This window comes from Schistocerca americana, chromosome 7 (genome assembly GCF_021461395.2).
Source record: "Schistocerca americana isolate TAMUIC-IGC-003095 chromosome 7, iqSchAmer2.1, whole genome shotgun sequence".
NCBI classification, from domain to species: Eukaryota; Metazoa; Arthropoda; class Insecta; order Orthoptera; family Acrididae; genus Schistocerca; species Schistocerca americana.
In genome coordinates, this window is record NC_060125.1 from 490,022,669 (window position 1) to 490,047,371 (window position 24,703).

General features: G+C 40.4%; 1 protein-coding gene across 3 annotated transcripts in view; it reads right to left on the minus strand.

Annotated features, from left to right (window-relative positions):
- The window catches only part of LOC124621849 (transmembrane protein 131), a 386,383-nt gene that overhangs the window by 41,604 nt on the left and 320,076 nt on the right, over positions 1-24,703 (minus strand). For all 3 annotated transcript variants that reach the window (XM_047147293.1, XM_047147295.1, XM_047147292.1), the window contains exons 20-21: positions 22,845-23,196; positions 1,872-2,402 (exon numbers count right to left, since the gene is read on the minus strand). In XM_047147293.1, coding sequence (XP_047003249.1) covers positions 1,872-2,402; positions 22,845-23,196 — 883 coding nt within the window. The remainder of the gene's footprint in view (positions 1-1,871; positions 2,403-22,844; positions 23,197-24,703) is intronic.

Genomic DNA, 24,703 nt, shown 5'->3' on the forward strand with positions numbered 1-24,703 from the left:
ACCTTTGGTTAAATTCTCATCAATGGGCTGCAATCTACTAGAACCTTCCCTATCAATATACTTTTCCAATCAGTTTAAGCTACAATTTAAATTATTTTTATGATTTTATGTGATTTGCTAAATTTCAAACTCTCGCTCTATACTATAGCAGTATTTTCATCAACTGTCAACCATATAGCATACAAATTGATATTAAAATTTTTGCTCTGGTACCACCAAAATTTAAAAAGCTACACGAAATCAACAAAAAACATAAATACCATATGAGTGGGTTATGTTTGGAAGTACCAAGATGGAAACGTTGACAAATAGTTGTAAAATGCTCAGCATTAGACTGATAATGTGGACTAAACGTAGTAGTCAAATTTCGTTGGGCTTTGTTTAAAATGACAAAGATTTAACATAAGGAGCCTTTACATAAGAAAAAGACCTCTTTTAAGCTCTTGTACTGTTATTTTCTGTTGCTGCAGGTTGTGAAGTTAAAATTTTGAGAACCACATACTTCTTACCCCAGAAATGACTATCTGGCTATCACAAGTATAACTGAATTACCAAGTTTTATATGATGCCATATCACATCTCTCTGTTGATGGCGAGGCTGCTCGAAGGGCGAAGACCAACAGCCATGCTAAAATACGAAATATTGAAATTAAGGTTAGGTGTTGTACCCAGCTGACTATATGATCTGAACAACTGTACTATGAAAGTGAATAAATTTGTTCACCATCTATAATTTATCTTCATATAACAAAACATTGATTTACGATATGAACTGCTCATGGAAAATTATTTAAAATTTGCTTTGTAGAATGTACAACTGAAGCTTCAATCAAAAACTGAATATGCTTAAATAGTATTATCTGTACTGTTTGTTACATTTCAGCATGAAAACAATGTCTTAAATAAGTTACTTCCTTTCCTACTAATTAAAATAGTTTATTTTGTAGAGAATGTTTGTCTTTTTATTCTTGATGTATGTAACATGTCATTATGACATTCATAGAGAATAAGAAAATTCTGTTACTACATTAGGAATTTTATATTATGAGACTTGATGTGTTTTCTTCAATCTGTCAGAGACAACTTTGGACAAAAGAGGATGCAACCAAAAAAAGAACTTTGGAGACATCAAGAATTCATTTCCAACTCCTGCTCATCACCCCATAAAGCAAATAATAAGAAACAAAATGCAGTAGATGCGTGGGCGTCCACATGTAGCTGATGCAAGGGCACCCATACAATGGTTTGTGGAGGGCATTAGACCTGGGGGTATGGAGTATTTTAGTATTTTTAATATTCTGAAAGACAAAAAATGTCTTGTAAGAAGCCATAAAAAAGTTCCTGTCCTGACCCTCCTAAAAAAACCTGCATAATACTGACTTTTTAATCACTTTCTTACCACACTACATGTTTTCCTTTTGCTGAGAGTTAGGGGAGGGGGGGGGGGGGCAGTGGGGACACCCTTGCCCCAGTGTGGGTGCCCCTGAACAGAAGTGCTTCGATGTCCAGAATGTGTACAGCACCAAAGAAAGAAACTGACTACATAAGAAACACTATCAGAGGGAACAATGGGACAGAAATGTAATGGCTAGCAGCAACAGATGTAAGTAACCTAGCAAAACATTTGATAATAAAATGACATCCAAGTGATGGAAAAAAAAAAAATAAAAAAATAAAAAAATAAAATTGATACATGAAAATTATAAATAAACCAACAGAAAAAACTAAACACAATCACGAAGACAGACCATGCAAGAACAGAAAGATTATATTTTGCATTAATATCTCTTTATATAAAATGATCAAAATTTTAAGAAAGTTAATCAATGTAATAATGCTCATTCTACTTCCTTCTTCGTTACTAGACTCACCTAAACTGGAACCGCTGCCAGAACTGCTGCTTGTGATGCCTCCTGCTTCTGGATTAACTTGAGCCTCACAAACTGGTGGTGAGCCTTTTCTGTCTTCAGGTGATGCTGTGGATGAACTAACAGCTGCTTCATTATGCTTCCTCGGTGCTACGATGCTTGAGTACAGAGGACTCTCATTGCGTGCCACAACATCACTAAATGTGGCTTTGCTTTCTCCCCAACAGGCAGCTGGTGCAGAGACAGGTACAGGTGAAGGTACTGGTAAGGGCTGAACTTGTGGCTGCTGTCTCTGCTGGGACTGTGATTGTGGTTGTGGTTGTGGTTGTGGCTGTGGCTGCGGTTGCGGCTGTGGCTGTGTCTGTGTCTGTGTCTGTGTCTGTGTCTGTGGTGGTGATGGTGGCTGTATTGGAGGTGATTTCTGGCTTACACTAGGTTGCGTCACAGCTGCTGGTGGAGACAGAGGACAACATACTGTTGTTGTGCTTGATGATGGCAGAGTGTTGGTTGGAGACAGCGTAGTAGGTGAAACAACTGTGCATGACAAAAAAGAAAGACACAAATAAAAATTACCGAGTATCACTGACACATCACAATTAAAATAATAAATAATTTTTCACCCTCCCTCCCCATTTAAAGATTTGCCATGAAACACAAATCAATATTCACAAATATCACATGAATAAATTTAAAAAAGAACAATTGACAGAGAAGCTAACAATGAATAGCTTCCAGAAAGCAAACTATCTCCATCTTTGGATCTTTCATTATTACACATTAAATAAATAAGGCAGCCATAAATCAGTTAAGCCAGTAGAACAGCTGTGTCTTTTCCTTTGCACAGTGCTCTGCTGACTCAGCCACGAAAAAATTACATTTGTCACTTCCAGTTCCACATATTTCTCATTAGTGTTCCACTCCATTCTAGTTCAATATGGATTTGTTCAAGCAGAGTCCAAAAGAATCACATGCATGCACACTGCAAAAATAGCATTCGAGCTGTGACACTGATTACTACCGATGTTCCAGATAAACATAAGATGTTTGACAAGGATTTCTCAAAACTCATGAACAGTTGGCACTTGTTTGAAATACTCTAAGGTTTCAAACTGCTCCAAACAACAAGCCTCATTCATCCACATGGCTCCCCACTAGTCCCACACTTTCTTTAGCACAATGTCACCTGAAATTATAAAGTTGCCATTGACAAGAGAAAGAGAGAGAGAGAGAGGGAGAGAGAGAGCAAATTGAGGTATAAATTACTGAAAAAATATCTTAAAACAATAATGTACACAGTCATCATGTTGCCATTTTTTACTGAGAAGGTACACCGGAACTAATTCATTCCGCATCACAGTAAGATTTTGCAGTTCAATTATGTCCCACGTAACACGCAACGAACGAATAAGCTAACTAACAAGTTAACTACGTAAAACTAGAATAATTTAAACATTGCTAGTAAAAAAAATTGCATGGACAAAATTGACTTTACTTTATGTCACATCAATTTCCCATAAATGAGGAGTGACAAGTTGTCATTTATAAGTGCATTTTTGCAGTCACTGAAGGAGAGAATCAAGCCACAATCTGAATGCATTATACTTTGCATACTACAATGCAAAGAGGAAACAAATATTTCACCCATATTTCACAAATTTGCAACATTATGTTATCTGACTGTCTCTAGATATTTCTGCACAACAAGCCTGATTGTTTCGGCTTACACTGCCATTTTCAAGTGCTCATCTAGCTGGAGTTGTCAAACATATGGCATCCTGGGGCAAACTGTGAGCTTTCTGTTGTGAAATATTGTTATGTCTCGCATGAGAGAGGGTTAAATAAAGTAAGTAAACCCCCTAAAAGTATCACATAAGCATTTTTACACTGTAGTTAATGCAGTTCTTATTGAATAATAACGGTCACACGACTGTTAGCATCCATAATGAAAATGTTCCTTATTAATTGTTCTGCTGCTTCTGCATACAAACAATCAACAACTCTCAGTCAAGTGAAGTACTCCTCACAATATACAACATAGACCGAGCCTTCATGCACCACAAAAATCCCAAACTGTTTCAAGCCATGCATGCACAGATGAACCAGTTTACAAACTGTCAGTGCTGCTTGAGCAAACCCCATGTTAACTGCTTGTTCCAGAAATGCAAAAAGGTGTTATGTTTCATTGTGTGTTTTTAATAAAAGGCATCCATCAAGTTAGAGTGCCTGCATGTCTGCCTCCTTCAAACACACACAACACTCTGAGTGTCTTTTGTTTTCATTATCACTAGTGAACATCTATGTGAATTTAAGCTAGCTCAAAATTCAGTTCTGGCTAATATGATTCTATCAAGTGTGCAACCTCATACTCTATGGACTTTTCTGGGATAGCTCAATAGCTGTCAGTCTTGTCCTTTATGGTATGGTCTGTTATGTAATGCACGATAACAAGAAATACTTTACTATTCACCAAAGGTTACTAGGATAATAAATCGTGTACTTTTAACCTCATGAGGGGTAAATGTTGAAGTTCCAACACTTCTCATTTCTTATGTATATTTTTTCTTCTTCCTGAATGTAAATACCTTGGGAGTAAAGGAGACCCTTACCAAACAGCAGAAACGTTGAGCCGTCAACAGGCACACACAAATGAGATAGAAAACTTGCTAGTTTTCACAATCAACACCCCCCCCCCCCCCCCACCACCACACACCCCTATCCTCCTACACTATGCCGGCTGAACACCCAATGTCGGGACTGCATTTCGGCATGTGGGCTAGGGTGGGTTGGGGGATTGTGTCAGGTGGGAGGCTGGAAGAGGCGTCCTGCTAGCTGCTTGGAGGGAGGCAGCAGGTTTGCTGTCTAGGAGTGTGAGAGGTACGGGTGGCAGGTGCTTGGGCTAGGTATGTGATACATGGGTACTGGTGTCGATGTGGTACAGACACGATGAAGGTGCCGTGGATTAGGGACAGGTGAGAGGACAGAACAAGGGAAACTGTTGGGTTCGGATGTGGGGGCACTAAATGAACAAAGGTTGAAACCAGGCACTAGCCTCACACCTTCTACCCCTCCTTTCTCCTGCCATCCCCTTCCAACACACATTACCTTTGTCATGCACCGCATCCCACTGCCTATGGCACCTGGTTCCAAGCACCTGCCTGTGCACCTGCCAACCCTCCTTCCTGCATCCCTAGCCAGCAAACCTGCTGCCTCAATCCACGGCACTTATACCCCCCACCCCCCAAGTTCCTCTTCCCCCAAGCTCCTCTTCCTGACTCCTGAATGCTAGGAAGTCGTTTCTCTATTTTGTGTCTGCCTATCAATGCCCCAAGGCTTCTGTTATTTGTTGGCAGGTCGTCTTTACTCCTGAAGTATTTACATTCTGCCAGAACTTGCCTACCATATTTTTCTCCGTTAACAAATAATTCTTATAAAAGACAATTAAATTTGAGTTCAAACAAATGTAGGGTTACAATAATTTATGAATACATATGTAAGCTGTAAAAAAAACTGCAACAAACTACATACATTTAAATAGACACAAGTCACAAAAATGTTGAGCATTTCTTGTATGGTAAAAAGCAAATGTTTATCTACATATTATAAATTCAGCTAACTTGCAAAACATGCAAACTTATCAAACTGTTACCAAAGTTTATTACCTACACCTATTCCTACACTCTGTGAGCCATTATGCAATGTATGTCACACTGTATGTAGTGTACCAAAGTTATCTTCCCATCCCCTTATTCCATTTGTGGATAAGGGTACTAATAATATTTATGGACAGTATGCAGCAGAAAACATTGTCAGAACCAGTCCACATAAGCTCAAATTTACCTCATTTTAGGCTCATGACCATTATGTCAGATGTACAGCATATGTTGTACATGTATTACGGCTGGTTTTTTTTTTTTTTTTTTTTTTTTTTTTTTTTTTTTTTCCCCCCCCCCCCCCCCCCCCCCAACTAATGGGAAGAGTTGGAGTAAAGGATGTCAATCTGCCAGTAGATCCTGCTCAGTGGCCTCTGGTCCTGCAGACTGTGTAGACCACACCTAAAGTGGAAGGGTGTTTAATGGTTGCTCAAAAAAGTAGCTTAAGGAAATCATGTGAATGCCAAGGAAGTTGCCACATTTTTCACTGACAAAGTTTGTTGTAATTGTAAAACTGACTTGCTTCACACTGCTGTGGGGGATCGAATTATGATTCATGGCATTTTTAAGTAACTAAACTACGTCACCTAACATCAACCTCTCTCTATAAAAATATGCCAAAGTGCAGAAACATTTGAGCTTTGATGGCCAGTTAAGTGCCAGTCTGAAGGCAAAGGAATTAAAATTTAAGGAAATCCTTTGTGCACTCAATTGCTGCTGATGATTTATAATTGCAGAAAGTGCACTGAAGTTTTGCCAAATGTTTTAATCAAACAGAAGGAAAATCATTTGACAATTTGTGTTAAAGTGTAGGGATTGTTTTGAATAATCAAAATATTTTGGATAGTGTGATAATTAGTGATGATGAGACTGATAGAGGAAATAGAGAAGATCCAAAGAAAACTGCATATTTCATTACAGATTCTTTTAGTAAACACAACAGTGTCACAGAAATGATCAACCAACTCCAGTGGCAGACATTGCAAGAGAGGCATTCTGTATAATGGGGTGGTTTATTGTTAAAGTTTGGAGACCGTAGGTTCCTAGAAGAGTCAACTAATATATTGCTTCTTCCTGTGTGTATCTCGCGAAAAGACCATGAAGATGAAATCAGAGAGATCTGAGCCCACAGAGAGGCTTCCCGGCAATCATTCTTCTCATGTGACCTATTTGCAACTGAAACAGGAATGGGATTGGGGGGAGGGAGTGACAGTGATACACAAAGTGCCCTCCACCAAATACCGCAAGGTGGATTGCACAGCAAAGAGTAGATGTAAAAGTTTATACTTCCATATAAAATTCAGAACCAAAAAGCAGAGTGGATCATTTGATGCATAAGGTGTGGTCCACGAGGAGTTGTATAACTGGACAAACAATAACAGTTATTTTTACGGAAAGGTTCAAATTCAGGATTAGTATGTACAGCAATTGAAAAGGTACTGTTGATATCTGGATGCTTCATTATGATAATGCACCTAGTGACAATTCCATAATGGTGAGGTAAACTCTTAACCGAACACAAAGTGGAGATGTCACTGTAATAAGTAATACTAAAATAAAAAATACTTAAAAAGAATAAGTGCAATAAACCTGAGCAAAAATGTATCAAGGGCAACAAAAATAATTCTAAAACTTTTCTCAAGCCATGATCTTGTGGAACAAACTAGTTGCTCCATTAAAACACCTTTACGATGAGCTGGGTAGAGAAGCAAAAGTGTAATAGCCACTTTGTATTTTCAGTATTATCACTTAAAACACAGGGCAAACCTTCACTCAAATTATGATTTGTCCTCTGATTAGTAAACTGGTATGTTATTCTTCCAAAAGTTGGATATAAATGTTTGTACATCACAGGCACTGTACAACTGAGGGTCCCTCTCACTGCAGAAGGAAACTGTGTGTAACAAGGTGGTGCTGTATCTAGAGACAAATTAACATGATTTCATTTCATCTCAGTGCCAGGCAACGGATGTTACTAATGACAACTTCTCTCCTCTCATTTTATCCATGCACTTCTCATCCTTACTTTAGGACTGACAGCGGCAATGAAAGTGTTAGGGCCTACAGCTGCATCAAATCCCCAAAGTTGCCAAACCTTTACCCCATACAACAGTTCCTGCTTGCATCCAGCTTGGTGCCTTGTGTAACTGCTGAACCCTGTGACTTTTTGTGTGTTCATTTATACAGTTGTATAGTTATTCTTTTATTCATTGTTTCTGTTATTCATTATGTGGTACTGAACGATGTCACTTGAAAGTTTGTCGAAAGTTATAAATGGAAAAGTTTAACAACACTCTCTTGTCAAGGAAATTTCCATACGAATGCAGTCAAGATAAATGGTTTGTGCGTTATGTGCCTGCTTTGAGAATGAAAAACATAATGAAGGCCTGCTGCTCTCCATTATCAAAGGGATCAACAGAACTGCTGAAGCTTTGAATATAAACTGATTTGATGATTGGGAAGGAAATGTTCGACAAAGAAAAGGAACCTGAAGAACCATCAAAACTTAACACCCCTGCAAAAAAACATTGTCTGGATAAACAAATTACCAATATCAATTCATTTGCAGAGGATGCAATTTGTTGTCATGTTTGTAATTATTATTGCAGGAAGGAAAATCCAGCACTCAAGAAGTTGTTGGTCACACTTAAAGAAGCAGGACTTTTTTTAGGCACCTGCATCTTGTCCACAGTTAGCACCCTTGGCTTTCACTATGGACTTTTCTGTGACTGTGACCTGTTGATGGAGAGGGAGGATATATCTGCATGGCAATTCCAATTTTTTAAGGGACATATGTAGCACAAACATTGACAAAGTGATGTGACTTGATGAAATGTGAGTCAATTCTGGTCACGTTGTCAAGCAGGGCTGGACAGATGACAAAGCAACAAACAGTCTCCCGCTTTCTGAATCAAAGAAAGCAGGACATTATCATGAAGACATAAACCATGTTACATTTGCAAAGTGGTTCAAAGATTCACTAGAACCAAATCTTGGAAAACTGTTAACAATTGTTCTAGACAATGCTCCTTACCATTCAGTTGTTGTTTAAAGGCACCTACCATGACAAACTGAAAGTAGGAAATGATTGATTTGTTTCACATCATAACGTTGATGCAAGTGATGACCTCAAAAAGATGGAAATTAAGGAAAAAATATTTCTCCATAAGATATTGTTCCCCCTATATGAAATCGACGAACTGTCAAAAGAACATGGACATACGGTTGTTAGGCTACAACCTTGCCACTGTCACTTCAATAAAATAGAGTTAATATGGGCCCAAGTTAAAGGTTACGTTGCCAGGAATAATAATAAATTTACCCTATCTGCAGTTGAAGCATCCACAAAAGAAGCTGTCATGAATGTCACCATTGAAGACTGGAAGGAAATGTCAAAATTACGCAGAGCATCATGAAAAAGAGCGTGGCAGAATGAAAATCTTTTGGAAAATTCAATGAGAGGAAATGTAAATTTCGTTAAATGACAACAATGACATTGCCAGTGGCAGAGACACTTCAAGAATCCGTCATAGTGACTAGAGAGACATCAGTGGAGTTTTTCCATTATTCGCTTAGAAATGCAGCATAGGCAGCTCCAGCTACATGTTTGGTGTGTGCAGTTTACATCTATAAGTACTTACACACGAAAATTATATCATGTAAGTTTAGAAATTTTAATAAAAAGACCTTAATAGCTCATATCAGGAATTCAGCAAATATTACTGTTTACAATATAACTGCTGTAATAAAGAGGCCCTGTTATTTTTTATGCATTTGTTCTTTCTAAACAATAGAGACCAGCCTATTTAAGATACATTTTCCAACCATGATAAACACACTTAATGTTACTTTCTGCTGTGTTAGAATTATGCAGGTGCACCAGAAAAACTAATAACAGTTTCATTACAAACCCATATCAATCTGTTTATTGTGTTAAAACTGTACGGGCACCCGATTAGTAACTGACAGGTATGCGGATCATTGTGCATCATATTTAATTCTAATTAGCCTATCTCACATTAGAGATCTTCGGCAGAGTTCTGGGTCCAAATATAGAAAAATATGATGAATTCTTAACATTTCATTCGCATAATTTATTCACCTAACTTCTTTACGGTAAGTAGCTGTCTGTCTTTTCCTACAGTGTTGATATTCCTATCTGGAGCTGCCTCATAAAGTTGGAGTATATGTGTCCTGTCGGCTCCTCAAGACCTACAAGTGATGCATTTAAGGATGTTTAAAGTCTTGAAGCATCATAATTTTAATTATTTAAGGTGTGGCAGCCACGTGAGCCTCTCATCAAGAGTGAGGTCCAGATATTTCACTTGTTTTCCTACAAGTGAGCATAGTAAATCCCAGTTTTAAAGAAGGCAAATGAAAAAGAGAGAGCAGGAGTGATTACAATCAATAAAAAGAGTTTTCTCCAAAATGAATTTAAACCTGTGGTGTTAGACCATTTCTCCAACTGCTTGATCGTCAAATGCCATTGCTGTTGCAAGGCTGGGGAACACACAAAAGATGGAGAAGACATCCACAAAGAAGGAAGACAGTATAGAATGCTGGACTGTGGACAGAATAATGCTGATTGCAATGGTGAATGCCATGACACTAACAACATTCCCTTGAAGGGCACCATTCTCATGCTTAAAGGTCATTCCATGTCAGTTCAACCAGGGGCTCCGGCTCATAGTCTCAGATATGACTGAAATTCAGTACACTAATTCTACCATGTGTGAAACACTCGTGTACAAAGTATTAGTTTCCCCTGCCAATTAGTTCCAGAAATATGACTTGTGAAAGAAGGTGGGGTGACCCGGAAATTACAGCCCACGTCTAGCAATCTATCTTCAGATCCAACTTCAGGTCTTAATAACTTTGGAACTATTCTGCACAGTCCAGTGAAATTTTTACAACCCAGTAACATCCATTTAAAGAACACACTCCATGAATCGAAACACCAACAACATATTTCTGAAGAAAATAAAAAATTCCAAAATGTGATTAAAAAAATGTAATATGTTAAAAGGTACTTATTGTAGGTGCCCTCTATGCCAAATATAATTCTCTCAAAAAGGGTATAAAGGCAAAAGTCCCGAGTTCGAGTCTCAGTTGGGCACACAGTTTTAATCTGCCAGGAAGTTTCATATCAGCGCACACTCCGCTGCTGAGTGAAAATCTCATTCTGGCTGGAGAGTTGCTTGACTGTTGTCCCAATGATATCCTTGGATAGCATCTTAAACTATAAATGCATAATTTTCAGAAAAGTCTAGTTTTACTATAATTTCATCTTGTTTCAAATTATCCTTACAAGACTGGAGATACGCCGACTGTGCTGTTGCTGTGAAGCTGTGCGTGGTCAGTTTGTCCATTTTTTGACAACACATTTTAACAAAATCTTCCACTGTACTTTGCTTTGTTTCAAGACTTGTGCGATCCATGTGTGTCCATTGTTTATAAAACAACAAGTTCGTTGTCATCCATAAGGAGTTCACCATACAGTTTGTTATTTATGTGTTCTGCAAGATTTGCCTTACCAGGACACTTTTCACACCTGTGTATCATGCACTGGTAGGAACTGATGTCACACACTAGCAGCTTCATTGCACCTTTTTAATCCAGACCAGAATCATTTACAGCAGCAAACATCAGCTTAGCATTTTGATGGGTCTCACATACGCAAACATTGTGTGTGCCCCTTGCACTTACAGACACAACCCATTTTGGCCGAAGATTGAAAAAAGATGATAAACCTACTTTGGTATTGGGATACTTTTCCTTGAATTCTACATATGGTTCTGATATGTTGCATAGCAACAGTCTTTTTTGCATCTGTACACGTACATTTCCCGTTTTCACCGTTGCATACTCTTTTTTTCCAGGCACTATTCGGCTATAGTCATTATTTCCACAAAACTTCGACACTAGCACCTTTATTTCTGAACTCAATTACTTACCCTGAGCCTGCTGAAGTTGTGGAAGCACTCCTTGGGTTGCTTTGCTTTTATTTTCCTAGCTTGCTTTAACATATGTGTAGAAACACTGAATTCTTTTGCAGTATAATCAATAGACCAGCTGGAAGGTGAAAGGGTAAGAATAGCTACTTTTTTCTGGCGTGTGGATATGGCACATTTTTCTTTCAAATCATGCACAATTTTGTCCAAACCAGAGCATTTCTGGCATGATTTCTGTTCCTTTGGAGCAGATAGTTCTTCCTCTTCCATCATTAGTGTGTCAGCTATTTTGTGTTTTAATTCCATTTGAGCTTCTTGTAGTTTTCTTCTACCATAGCTGCGCCTGTCTCTTTTCCCAACTTTGTGTGTCTTCATGGAAGACAAACCAAGAGCAGTCACTGAAGTATTTAATTGCTCATCCACTGAGGTTGTAGGTGGCTGATACTCTTCGTCACTGTCATGTAAATTATCAGAATATTCTTCATTTTTAGCAGTGTAACACACCTGGAACATAACTTATGTCCTGGTTTCATGTTAAGTCCCATGCACTGACACTTTCAATTTCGATTTTATATCAATTTCTCTGAGGCTACACTTCACTGTCTTCTTATGAATCCGAAATGGATCAAAACAACTTCTTTGTAGGAAAGAATACTTTCATATCATGATAACAAACACTAAAGTTTCCTGGAACTGTACTTCTTGTGCCCACAGGATGTATCCCGGATCTCCATAGCAACAAATTTCGGTCCGATTCATCCAGATCATACAGTACAAGGTGAATGCCACATTTTGTTCCACATGTTGATTTATGACATTCAGATGCTTGTGCTCTACCAATACTGCACCACTAGCACACTCTTCTAGCTCCATACTGACTTTCCACAACAGTACTGACCAGTCTGAACTAGAATCTTAAAAACATAAGTAACCTGTAATTGTTGTTTGTTTCCTTTGTCGTTCCTGCCTAACAATTACTCATTCTGTCCCTGAAAACTACCATTGTTTAACTTTCTGTTGCCTAATGGTTCCCAACAATTGCTGCAGCTTTATCTGAAACAAGCTGTCTGCATCACTATTACTTGCTAAATCATGTTAAAAGAAACATAATCAAATACATCTCTGTCAACTTTTATTGTACGCAAATGCCTTGCAATAACAAGTTGAAATTTTGCCACATATTATATTATGGTCTACTTATGCAGTGTTTGAAATTTGGCTTGGATATCATTCTCATTTGTGTTACCACACTTTGAAAATCCATGTTCTTCATGTAATTTTTCAAATTTTTGTGTCCATGTAACTCAGCTTTTGTGACTGATATAGGCAACATGAGTTCTGTGTGTGTTTAGGCCACATTAAGCTTACCAAAAAAAAATTTATACAATTTTTGAGTGAATTGTATTTGGCATAGGGGGCACCTACAATATGTAAGTTTCAACGTATTACAGTTTCTAAATCACATTTTGGAATTTTTTATTTTCCCTCAGAAATATGTTGTTGGTGTTTTGATTCATAAAGTGTGTTCTCTAAGTGGATGTTACTGGGTTGTAAAAATTTCACTGGACTGTGTGGAATAGTTCCAAAGTTATTAAGACCTGAAGTTGGGTCTGAACATAGATTGCCAGATGCAGGTTGCAATTTCCGAGTCACGCCACCTTCTTTCACAAGCCATAATTCTGGAACTAATTGGCAAGGGAACTTAAAATTTTGTACATGAGTGTCCCACACTTGGTAGCATTGGTGTGCTAAATTTCAGCCAAATCTGAGACTGTCAGCTGGAACATTTTCTCAAATTGGTTGTATTGACATGGAATGACCCTTAAAATAGTCAGACAGGACATTCCCAACCTTGTATCAAAAATACCTGTCTGAGAGGAAGAACCATGTGGAAGTGAGTAGATGTCCACAGAACCCTCACCAATAGAGCTGCAACAAAATATTGTGCTACCAGACAGTATTGTAGGTGTCTTTCACATCAAAAAAGACACCAAAGAGGTGTTGCATATGGAGGGAAGCTTGTAGAACTGCTGCTTCAAGCAGGGTCAGGTTATCGAGCGTGAAACGATACCTCCTGTACCCATACGGGGAGCCACTTACTAGGGACCTGGTTTAGAGAAGCCATAGGTTGTGACCAGACACTGTATCACAAGCTACTAAAACCGCAGAATCAAACTCCCACAGAGAGTAAATGATTGAATTCTTCAAAGTTGATGGAACAGAAATCAAAACCATTTCTCTCCTGTCTCTGCTATGATTATATGATAGCGGAACAAACACTGGTAGCAGTTACTTCTGTAAAATATCTGGGAGTATGCGTACGGAACGATTTGAAGTGGAATGATCATATAAAACTAATTGTTGGTAAGGCGGGTACCAGGTTGAGATTCATTGGGAGAGTGCTTAGAAAATGTAGTCCATCAACAAAGGAGGTGGCTTACAAAACACTCGTTCGACCTATACTTGAGTGTTGCTCATCAGTGTGGGATCCGTACCAGGTCGGGTTGACGGAGGAGATAGAGAAGATCCAAAGAAGAGCGGCGCGTTTCGTCACTGGGTTATTTGGTAACCGTGATAGCGTTACGGAGATGTTTAATAAACTCAAGTGGCAGACTCTGCAAGAGAGGCGCTCTGCATCGCGGTGTAGCTTGCTCGCCAGGTTTCGAGAGGGTGCGTTTCTGGATGAGGTATCGAATATATTGCTTCCCCCTACTTATACTTCCCGAGGAGATCACGAATGTAAAATTAGAGAGATTAGAGCGCGCACGGAGGCTTTCAGACAGTCGTTCTTCCCGCGAACCATACGCGACTGGAACAGGAAAGGGAGGTAATGACAGTGGCACGTAAAGTGCCCTCCGCCACACACCGTTGGGTGGCTTGCGGAGTATCAATGTAGATGTAGATGTAGAATGACAGAGAACTGTATTCTGGCTAGAATCAGCCATGATGGTCATGTAAGATTCAGCCATTGTCTGAGAAGTGTCTCTCAGCAATGTTAGGAGATATCCCTACTACCATAAAGCAGCTACTGGTAGTCGTTCGTTCCACACTGAGACCCTCCCAATGGCTTGCCATACTTTACTTGGGAATGTAGACCTACTGATAGAGTTCAGGAACTGTGATTCTTGAGTTCAGGAACTCTTGCTAAGGTCTTTGCTTACTCTCTCCAATTATTCTCCTCACCTTTGGTCCCGCCATCTGAAAGATCGGAAGGTTATCATCAGTAGGGCTATGATCGAAACTTTGCATAGCTGCCCTCCTGTCCCTTATTGCAGCATGACCCTCAACACTCCTCCAAGGAGCAGGCTACCTCCTACGTGTTCCATTTTACTCTAGGATGGTTACACCAGCAGTGTGGCGACTGTAGCTGTAATGTGGTCCACCAAGTTCTGGATGTCTTCACACTGACCAAAAACAGAAATTGGCTTCTTCTGGCAGATGGCTCCAGATAAAGTAGTGGTAGATACCACGAAGTTTGTCATCCACTCCCCATTGAGCAGTGTCTGGAAGGGCAGGCAAGCAGAAGGAGAGGTCTATGGCCATAGATGACGCAGTAGCAGTGCTAAAATGTGTAGTTTGACCCATGTTCATCTATATGATGTCTGTAGTTCATGTCAGATTCTCAAGTGTATTACCTCTGGGGCAAGTGGTGTTACATCACCATAGAATACTGTGCACACTAAAAGTACCATAAAAGGAGAAAGGGGTAGTTCATCAAGATGATCTGTGAGGGGTCTCACTGTAAACATGCTCATTGGGTGGCAAGTACACACAGCACACTGTGACAGTAACGTGGGCCACAATCTGAACAGCAGTATTCCTCTGGAGTATAGGAGCCATTTTAGTAGCACGGTTTTGATTTACTCCTATCCTAATACCAGGTTGTGAGGCACTTGCAGAGCAAGGGGAAGTGGAAGGGCTGCCTAGGTCCAGTGGTGAGGCATCTAACTCCAAGATGTCTTCCTCATCAGTCGTATGTGCCAGAATGACATCTGATGGCACCCGGAATGGCTTTTGACCCAAATGTCGTGACCCTTTCCCAACTCCCTTTCCCTTCAAGGATGACGTAGAAAGGGGATGTTGAGAGGGCACTCTGCTTTTGTGGCGCCTTCTCTCAATGGTCTCTGTGAAAATGTTCCTAGCCTCTACAGCTGTCTGGATTGCTGTCTTTACTCATTTTGCTTTGGCATTTTCAGGTGCGAGTACAGGTGCTGATGGTAGATATGGGTGTGCTGGACATTGTATACATTGAAGTGTTCACCTTGAAAACAGATTTCTGCACCAAGGAAGCAAAGAAGTGGCAAATACAGGGGACTTTGCCACCTTATATTCTTTTTTGGCTTATGAATAGGGGATCCACTGGGTCACTTTTATCTCCTGAATTTTGTGTTCCTCAGCAAAAACAGGGCAGTCTCAGCTCGAGACTGTCTGGCTCCTGGAGCAGTTTATGCATATTGTTGGAATCGGGCAGTCAGTCCCAGATTCATGGGCTGTCTGTCCACACTTCCCACAGGTCACTTCACCTCCGCAACTCAGGCTGTATGGCCAAATCCCTGGCATTTGCAGCACCACATACGGTTAGGTATAAATGCCTAACACGAAGTTGCAGGAATCCTGCCATGAAGTTTTCAGGCAACATGTTCAGGTCACAATGAAGGTGTTGGTCTTCTTAATTTCTCCGTAACTCCTTCAAGTGCTTTGCTTCACATCTAATATCCCCTGTGAGTCTATTCTTGTTTGAGTTCTCAGATGTCTATCATGGCACATAGCCAGTCGCTTCCTTGAGTTGAAGAAGTTAAGAAACTCAACAATGATGGCATATTCACCCAATTTCTCTGACTTCCTAAGAAGTTCCATCTGTTTTGCCCTGTAAGCCTCAACCAATAAGGAACCATTACATATATGTTTAACGGACTTAAGGCACCAGCAAACCCTTCTAATCCTTTATGAATACAGAAGGGGGACACTTTTTCAAATGTCCTCTCCTTCCTCTTAATCATTACCAAACCATTCTGCTTTACAGCTGCTAGAGAACCATTACCAAATATAATTTGATTATCAGGAGGACTAGCCTCCCTTATTCATTTGGATGTGGGAGTGAGTACTTCCAGACGGTACACTTATCTCATTGGGAGTGGACGTACTCACTGTACTCACTATGGTGTTCCCAAGAGCAGCCAGGGACATGCAGGTCCACCCAGACAGAGCCTCACTTGGCTGTGTAAGCCTTATACAACTGAGATGTGGCAAGTTCCTTAGAGATTGCCAGCTAATGACTGTTCTTCCCCAATAGCCATGCATTGACCAGAGTGCAGCACAACTTAAGACAGAGAAGTTTTTCTAAGAGGTTTTATCATCCTCATGATCCAGGCAGCAAAGCCCAAGATCCACAGTCCCTGTGGCACACGATGTTCCGTCTCCAAGCCATACAGTGGTTTCTGAAGCATGTCCAGAGCTTATGGTGACAAAGAAATAGCAGCACTGACCAGTAGCCAGCTCAGGAAAACCTTGTTCACCAAGCACAGACCCAGCAAACAAATTCTGAGCTCCCTGAGGTGCTTGCCACTTAGAGCAACCAGAACAACCTAGGGGTCATATGTGGCTTATAGAATGCCACAAATGCAGAGAGCAGTACTCGCCCCCAATGTTAGATGAGGGGCAAGTTACTGTAAAAATAACCACAAACTTCTAGGCCTATACTGACTTCCCAAAAACAATTCTCTAGCTCAAACCAGTCAACATTTACCCGAGGGTATTGTAAGTTTCCACAAGCTGATGTTATAGTCTCTAGCTTTTGCTGAGTATCACACTAACCCAAAAATACTAGATTTATATGGCTTTGAAATTAATTTATTGAGAGCTTTGTTCTACAGTGGAGATGGCTGTAATTTCACAGATTGAGACACTCATACATTTTCTTAATCAATCTGTCTTGAAAGACAATGTATTACAGTTTTGGTATTATTGATAGCTGTAATAGTCTTCCTGAAAGGAACAACGGATTTTGTCAAAGATGCACTTTCACAACTGCACTTGCAAGGAAATGTGCAGTGCCATTAGCTTTTGCTCAAACTGATGCAGCAATGTTTTGGACAGGTGATTTTAGAGCTGAAGCAACTGGACATTTTAAGTATTGGTGGTTGTGATCTTTTATACAACTTATTACTTACGGCATAAATAATTCATCTCTCTACCTTAAGTTCCTGCTCTTCCATTCTTTCAGATAAACAGGACATTCTACTCTAGATGGGATAAATTACAGTAAATCTGGAGCAAAGAACAACAAACTCCATCATGGGCATCTGTACCACACTTTCCACAACCTGGCTCTCTTTTAAACACCAAAGTTCTATGGCAAGTATCTGGTATTTGTAGCAGCATTGGAATAGGAATGTATGATTTCACCTTAAGATGAATGTATCCTGCCATTATGTGATCTGGCGGTACTGTCCTACCAAATGTAAGGATAAATGTTCCTATTTTATTAGCTCACCATTTAGCATCTTCATTTTTTGTTGAACATTCCCCTTCCTATGCCCATTCCCTTCAGTATCATGGAAAGGTGTCAGCATGTACAACTATTTTTCAGTAAAATATAAAGCTATGAGTTTTGGTGTTTGGAGTCTTGTTGTTTTAATGTGAAGGACCATCAAACAATCTAAAATCAGTGATGGTAAAATAGTCAATATTAAACTGAGTGAAAGCCCAAATCTGAAATAGATGTTTATCATCTTTTACCCTGTATGACAACAGGCTTCATACCCTGGAGGTATATCTGCCGGTCACATCTGCATATAGAATGAAATTACGTAAATAAAAGTACTAATAATCAACATAACCAACCGAACAAAGTAGAAAGTAAAACAAAGTACTTACAAAACTGGTACTTCATGTGCCATGACTTCCAAGGTGCAATTGCACATAAGAATATGTCACTCCTCAATAAAACCATGGATGAAACGGCAGATGAGAATCCAATCTGAACCGTGTATGATCAGTACAACATCTCATAAACTCTGTCAAAAGACAAGCCCAGACAGCACATGACAATCCTCGTCTGATAGGATGAAATGTTCATCAAATTCCACAGGGAAAACACCGAATTAAAAGACACACAATCCTTGGGAGTATTTTAGTATGACGACGACTCCCAAGGTCTGTGTCTCTTTTAATTCTTTGTTTCCTTAGTGGATTCTGATGATAGTTTAATCCTGTCAGATGAGGATTGTCATGCTGTCCAGGCTCACCTTTTGACAGAGTTTTGGAGATGTTTTACTGATCATGCATGGTTCAGATCAGATGCCCATCTGCTGTTTCATCCATTGTTTTACCAAGAAGCGACTTGTTTTTATGCACACTTGCAACTCGGAGCCGGCTGGAGTGGCCGTGCGGTTCTGGGCGCTACAGTCTGGAACCGAGCGACCGCTACAGTCGCAGGTTCAAATCCTGCTTTGGGCATGGATGTGTGTGATGTCCTTAGGTTAGTTAGGTTTAATTAGTTCTAAGTTCTAGGCAACTGATGACCTCAGAAGTTAAGTCGCATAGTGCTCAGAGCCATTTGCAATTTGGAAGTCATGGTACATGAAGTATTGGTTTTGTGAGTCTACTTTGTTCAGTGGATTATGCTGGCTATAAGTGCTTTAACTTATGTAATCTCATTCCCTGTGCAGATATGACTAGGGTATGAAACTGGTCATCATACAGGAAAAAACACAATAAACAGCTATTGCAGATTTGGACTTCCACTCAATTTGATATAGACTATTTTACTATCTCTGATTTTAGATTGTTTGACTGTCCTTCACATTATGTACAAGTTCTTTAGCTGTGATTGCCTGACATAGAAGGTTATTTGTAGTCTTTTTATTTGCTAATGGGTGGTTTCAAAGTATCACCAATCCTCTTTAGATGATAGATGGGTGTAGAAGCAATATTTCCTGTTCACTACAAAAAACACAAGTTTTTTTCTGTTATTGTTACATGCACATTACTTTAAAGCAGGTTTCTCAGAAGACAGTTTACTTGAACCCCCTGCATCCTTCTTTGACTGCATGTTGTTACCTACCAGTAGTACATCCAACTTGAAAGATGAAAAAGAAAACTTTTTTATTCCATTGTCACCTCAATGTAAGTAAGGAAATGAAAGCCTACACATAAAGAGCCCCATTTTACCTGCACAACCCAACACAATTTGTGTGCAGAAGCTGTCCTACAGGTCACAGGTAATGACTGTATTGCCTATGTAGCTATCCTACTTACTGACACATCTTACTTTGCTCTCTCTCTCTCTCTCTCTCTCTCTCTCTCTCTCTCTCTCTCTGCTTTTTTTTTCCATTATCACAATATCAGAGAACTGACAGCACTGATTAGTCCACAGCTCAATAAACATGAGGATGCCAAACTCTCACCCAGTCAAGACAATTGGAATTTCCCAAAAGCATGCTATTTAGGATGCTCCAGGAGGTAAGTGCGGCTTTACCGAAATATCATGGATGTGATGTACTTCACACTCCATGGCACTTGGAATTTTGTGAGATAAGCTCTTCATTGTGCACAATATGTGACTTGTTGCCTCTCCCATTGGAATTTGGAAAACATTTATATGACAAATATGTGCTGGTTAAACAAACATAAGATGAACTGCACAACTCTTCTCTGAAGCTTCTCCAGTCCTTCCATTTACCCAAACTGATAAATGAACATTAACAAGAGTTTTTCCACAGGATTCATCCAGTAAACATCATTCTGACATTTATTTTTCCCATGGCTAAATTAAGTTAGTCATTTCCCACTTAATGGCACTGAATGGATTTTCCTTGATATTTGTGGTTAGTAAGATTACAATACTGTACAGAAACCACAAAATGTCAAAGTTGGGAACTGTTTTAATACAAAACACAGTGAACTGCTTTATCAACACAAATATAAGTGCACTTCTGTCTGATTTTTAAAGTATTACACTCAATGGGAAACAGAGTAAACGATCATAAGGTTGTGCGAGTGACAGTGTCCCCTCATCTTCCTTTGCAAATGAGCCTGTGCTGGTCTCTTCTATGTTTGTTAGGGGCAGATTAGTCATCATTTTTAAAATTAAGTGTTGAAACTAGACGTTTCATTAATCTGTATATCATAATCTACTACAGATATCTGACATATTTCTTATGTGAGGGACTGTAATTACCAAAGGGCCCTCACAAGCTGAGGCTCATTTCACTCATTGAACACCAACTGTGATAAAATACTACACTCCTGGAAATTGAAATAAGAACACCGTGAATTCATTGTCCCAGGAAGAGGAAACTTTATTGACACATTCCTGGGGTCAGATACATCACATGATCACACTGACAGAACCACAGGCACATAGACACAGGCAACAGAGCATGCACAATGTCGGCACTAGTACAGTGTATATCCACCTTTCGCAGCAATGCGGGCTGCTATGCTCCCATGGAGACGATCGTAGAGATGCTGGATGTAGTCCTGTGGAACGGCTTGCCATGCCATTTCCACCTGGCGCCTCAGTTGGACCAGCGTTCGTGCTGGACGTGCAGACCGCGTGAGACGACGCTTCATCCAGTCCCAAACATGCTCAATGGGGGACAGATCCGGAGATCTTGCTGGCCAGGGTAGTTGACTTGCACCTTCTAGAGCACGTTGGGTGGCACGGGATACATGCGGACGTGCATTGTCCTGTTGCAACAGGAAGTTCCCTTGCCGGTCTAGGAATGGTAGAACGATGGGTTCGATGACGGTTTGGATACACCGTGCACTATTCAGTGTCCCCTCGACGATCACCAGTGGTGTACGGCCAGTGTAGGAGATCGCTCCCCACACCATGATGCCGGGTGTTGGCCCTGTGTGCCTCGGTCGTATGCGGTCCTGATTGTGGCGCTCACCTGCACGGTGCCAAACACGCATACGACCATCATTGGCACCAAGGCAGAAGCGACTCTCATCGCTGAAGACGACACGTCTCCATTCGTCCCTCCATTCACGCCTGTCGCGACACCACTGGAGGCGGGCTGCACGATGTTGGGGCGTGAGCGGAAGACGGCCTAACGGTGTGCGGGACCGTAGCCCAGCTTCATGGAGACGGTTGCGAATGGTCCTCGCCGATACCCCAGGAGCAACAGTGTCCCTAATTTGCTGGGAAGTGGCGGTGCGGTCCCCTACGGCACTCCGTAGGATCCTACGATCTTGGCGTGCATCCGTGCGTCGCTGCGGTCCGGTCCCAGGTCGACGGGCACGTGCACCTTCCGCCGACCACTGGCGACAACATCGATGTACTGTGTTGAGCAATTCGTCGGTACGTCCACCCGGCCTCCCGCATGCCCACTATACGCCCTCGCTCAAAGTCCGTCAACTGCACATACGGTTCACGTCCACGCTGTCGCGGCATGCTACCAGTGTTAAAGACTGCGATGGAGCTCCGTATGCCACGGCAAACTGGCTGACACTGACGGCGGCGGTGCACAAATGCTGCGCAGCTAGCACCATTCGACGGCCAACACCGCGGTTCCTGGTGTGTTCGCTGTGCCGTGCGTGTGATCATTGCTTGTACAGCCCTCTCGCAGTGTCCGGAGCAAGTATGGTGGGTCTGACACACCGGTGTCAATGTGTTCTTTTTTCCATTTCCAGGAGTGTATTTCAGATCATCTTCTCTATTAACATGCAATATGTTATACTTAATAATGAAAGGGCCAGCTGCAAGTATTTGCACCACATATTACCCATCAAGTTTCTCTTCAATTACTAACAATTTCTAATTATGTCATCTCCCAGTAGGCAACTGCATTATCTGTAAATAACTTTAAGAGTGCCTTTAGTAGCAACTGGAGCTAACTTCCCTTTTAGTGTCAGCTCTCAGTTATCAGTGACATGCTGAGTTATATTTGGTAAAAAGTCTTCCATTCAATCACATATCTGTTTGGATATTCCATAAGCATTTACTCTGTTTAGCATGAAATGGTGTAGAATTATACTGAAGGCTGTTCAGAGGTCTAGAAAGAACAAATCAATCTGGACTCCACGTGCCTGTGAAATCTGTATTGTTTAATACAAGGAAATAATTCAGTACCAAAAAGTCCTCAAAAGTGAGCTGCAAATATGTTCCACAATTATAAAGTAACTTACATTCTATGTTGATCTCTAGTTTTATTGCCAACAGTTCTTATCATGCATCACACTGTTGCAACATTGCTTACTTATAACTTTTGACAGCTATGACACCATTATCAGAGACTGAATTTTAAAATGGTTTGGTAATACAACACATCATTAAATTAAACAATCTAATAGTCAGGCTCTAATAATAACAGCTTTCTTATAAAATTCTAATATAATATTGTTATTTTACCACGTGTGAAACTTACCTTTTGAATGTGCAGTTTTCTCAGCAGCTGCTCGTCTCTTAAGAACGTTTTTCTCCTTTCGTTCACGGTTAGAGGTTTTAGACGATTTTGGTTTGTATATTGTCTCCAGACTTGTGAGCTTTGAAAGGTCTTCATTTATACTTTTCTGTGGAAGCTCATTCACAGTTTTTGAAATTACTTTGAAGTTATTTTTCCATCGAGACGTAAGATCTTTCTTCTTATGATTCTCTCGTTCATAATCATCATCGTCACAGTCTCCTTCATAATTATCTTTATAATAACTTGCTTTACTTTTCTCTTTTTTAGGTGAAGTCTTTTGAGGTTTTTCAGAAAGTATGGAGCTACTCCTCTCCTGCAAAATGAAAGTTGGCATAGGACATAACATCTCTTAACATAAAATATCCACTCAAAAACATCAAATTTACATTTATTATACATATTTAGACAACTGAAAATCCAGAATGGAATAACAACAATATTATGAAAAGGATGGATTTCTACGGACCATATAGAGCAGTGATGAGATGTAGTTACACACACAAAAAAATTGCTCAGCATGTGAGCTTTCGGCCAAAAGGTCTTCCTTTAAAACAGGGGGAAAAAATAAAATAAAAGCTACCCACACATGCATTCATGCAAGTACTACTCACGTGAACACTGTCTTAGCCACTGAGCCCATACTGTGAGCAACTGTGCATGATAGGAGAAGCAATCTGGGTGGTAGGTAAAGAGGAGCCTCCTCCTTACCCCCACCACCCAGATTGTTTCTCCCATCACGCACAGTTGCTCACAGTATGGCCTCAGTGGCTAAGACAGTGGTCATGTGTGTGTGTCTCGTGCTTGCATGAATGTGAGTGTGTTTCTTTGTCTACTTTAGAAGAAGGCCTTTTGGCTGAAAATTCACATTTATCAGTCTTTATGAGTAATTTATTATATACAAATTCCATATTGTATCAGTTAAAAAGAAAGAAAATTAAATGGAATGCAATAATTTACGAGTAACTGCTACAGAGGATTCTGAAAATAGTAGTCAAGAGTGGGTCGTTGTTGTTCCTAGGAATAATATCTTACTGAAGTACTGCTCAGACGCTCTTTAGTGTGGTATACACCTGAAAGCTCCAGCTATTGAGCTTTTTTGGGTAACAGCTCACTTAACCACTTCAAATACGTACTCGGTTAATAAATTGAAAATAGAATGAGATTTTCACTCTGCAGCGGAGTGTGCGCTGATATGAAACTTCCTGGCAGATTAAAACTGTGTGCCTGACCGAGACTCGAACTCGGGACCTTTGCCTTTCGCGGGCAAGTGCTCTACCATCTGAGCTACCGAAGCACAACTCACGCCCGGTCCTCACAGCTCTACTTCTGCCCGTATCTTGTCTCCTACCTTCCAAACTTTACAGAAGCTCTCCTGGTAGAGCACTTGCCCGTGAAAGGCAAAGGTCCCGAGTTCGAGTCTCGGTCGGGCACACAGTTTTAATCTGCCAGGAAGTTTCAAATTGAAAATAACTTCACAATACAGAAACAAGGTCAGTGAAGTTATTTTGCCCACTCACTTAAGAGTCCTGGGCAGCAATGCTGGGGAGGTACAGTCTGTCTGTAAACTGAAAAGTGAGCAGCACTTGTGGTGGGGGAAGTTGCCTTTCCTAGAACAACGCTACAGCTGCTGTACAGGGTGACTAAGAATCAATTTCCCCCTCTGGCACAGGAGAACAGTGTGCAGAGATTTACATAGATTGTGTCCATAGTACTATCAGTAACTCATATCTGTATTCCATGTAGTGTTAACACACTATTGGAAAATCAACACCCACCAGGCATGTCTGCACACTGCGTTGGCAGTGATTTGCGAGGCACCC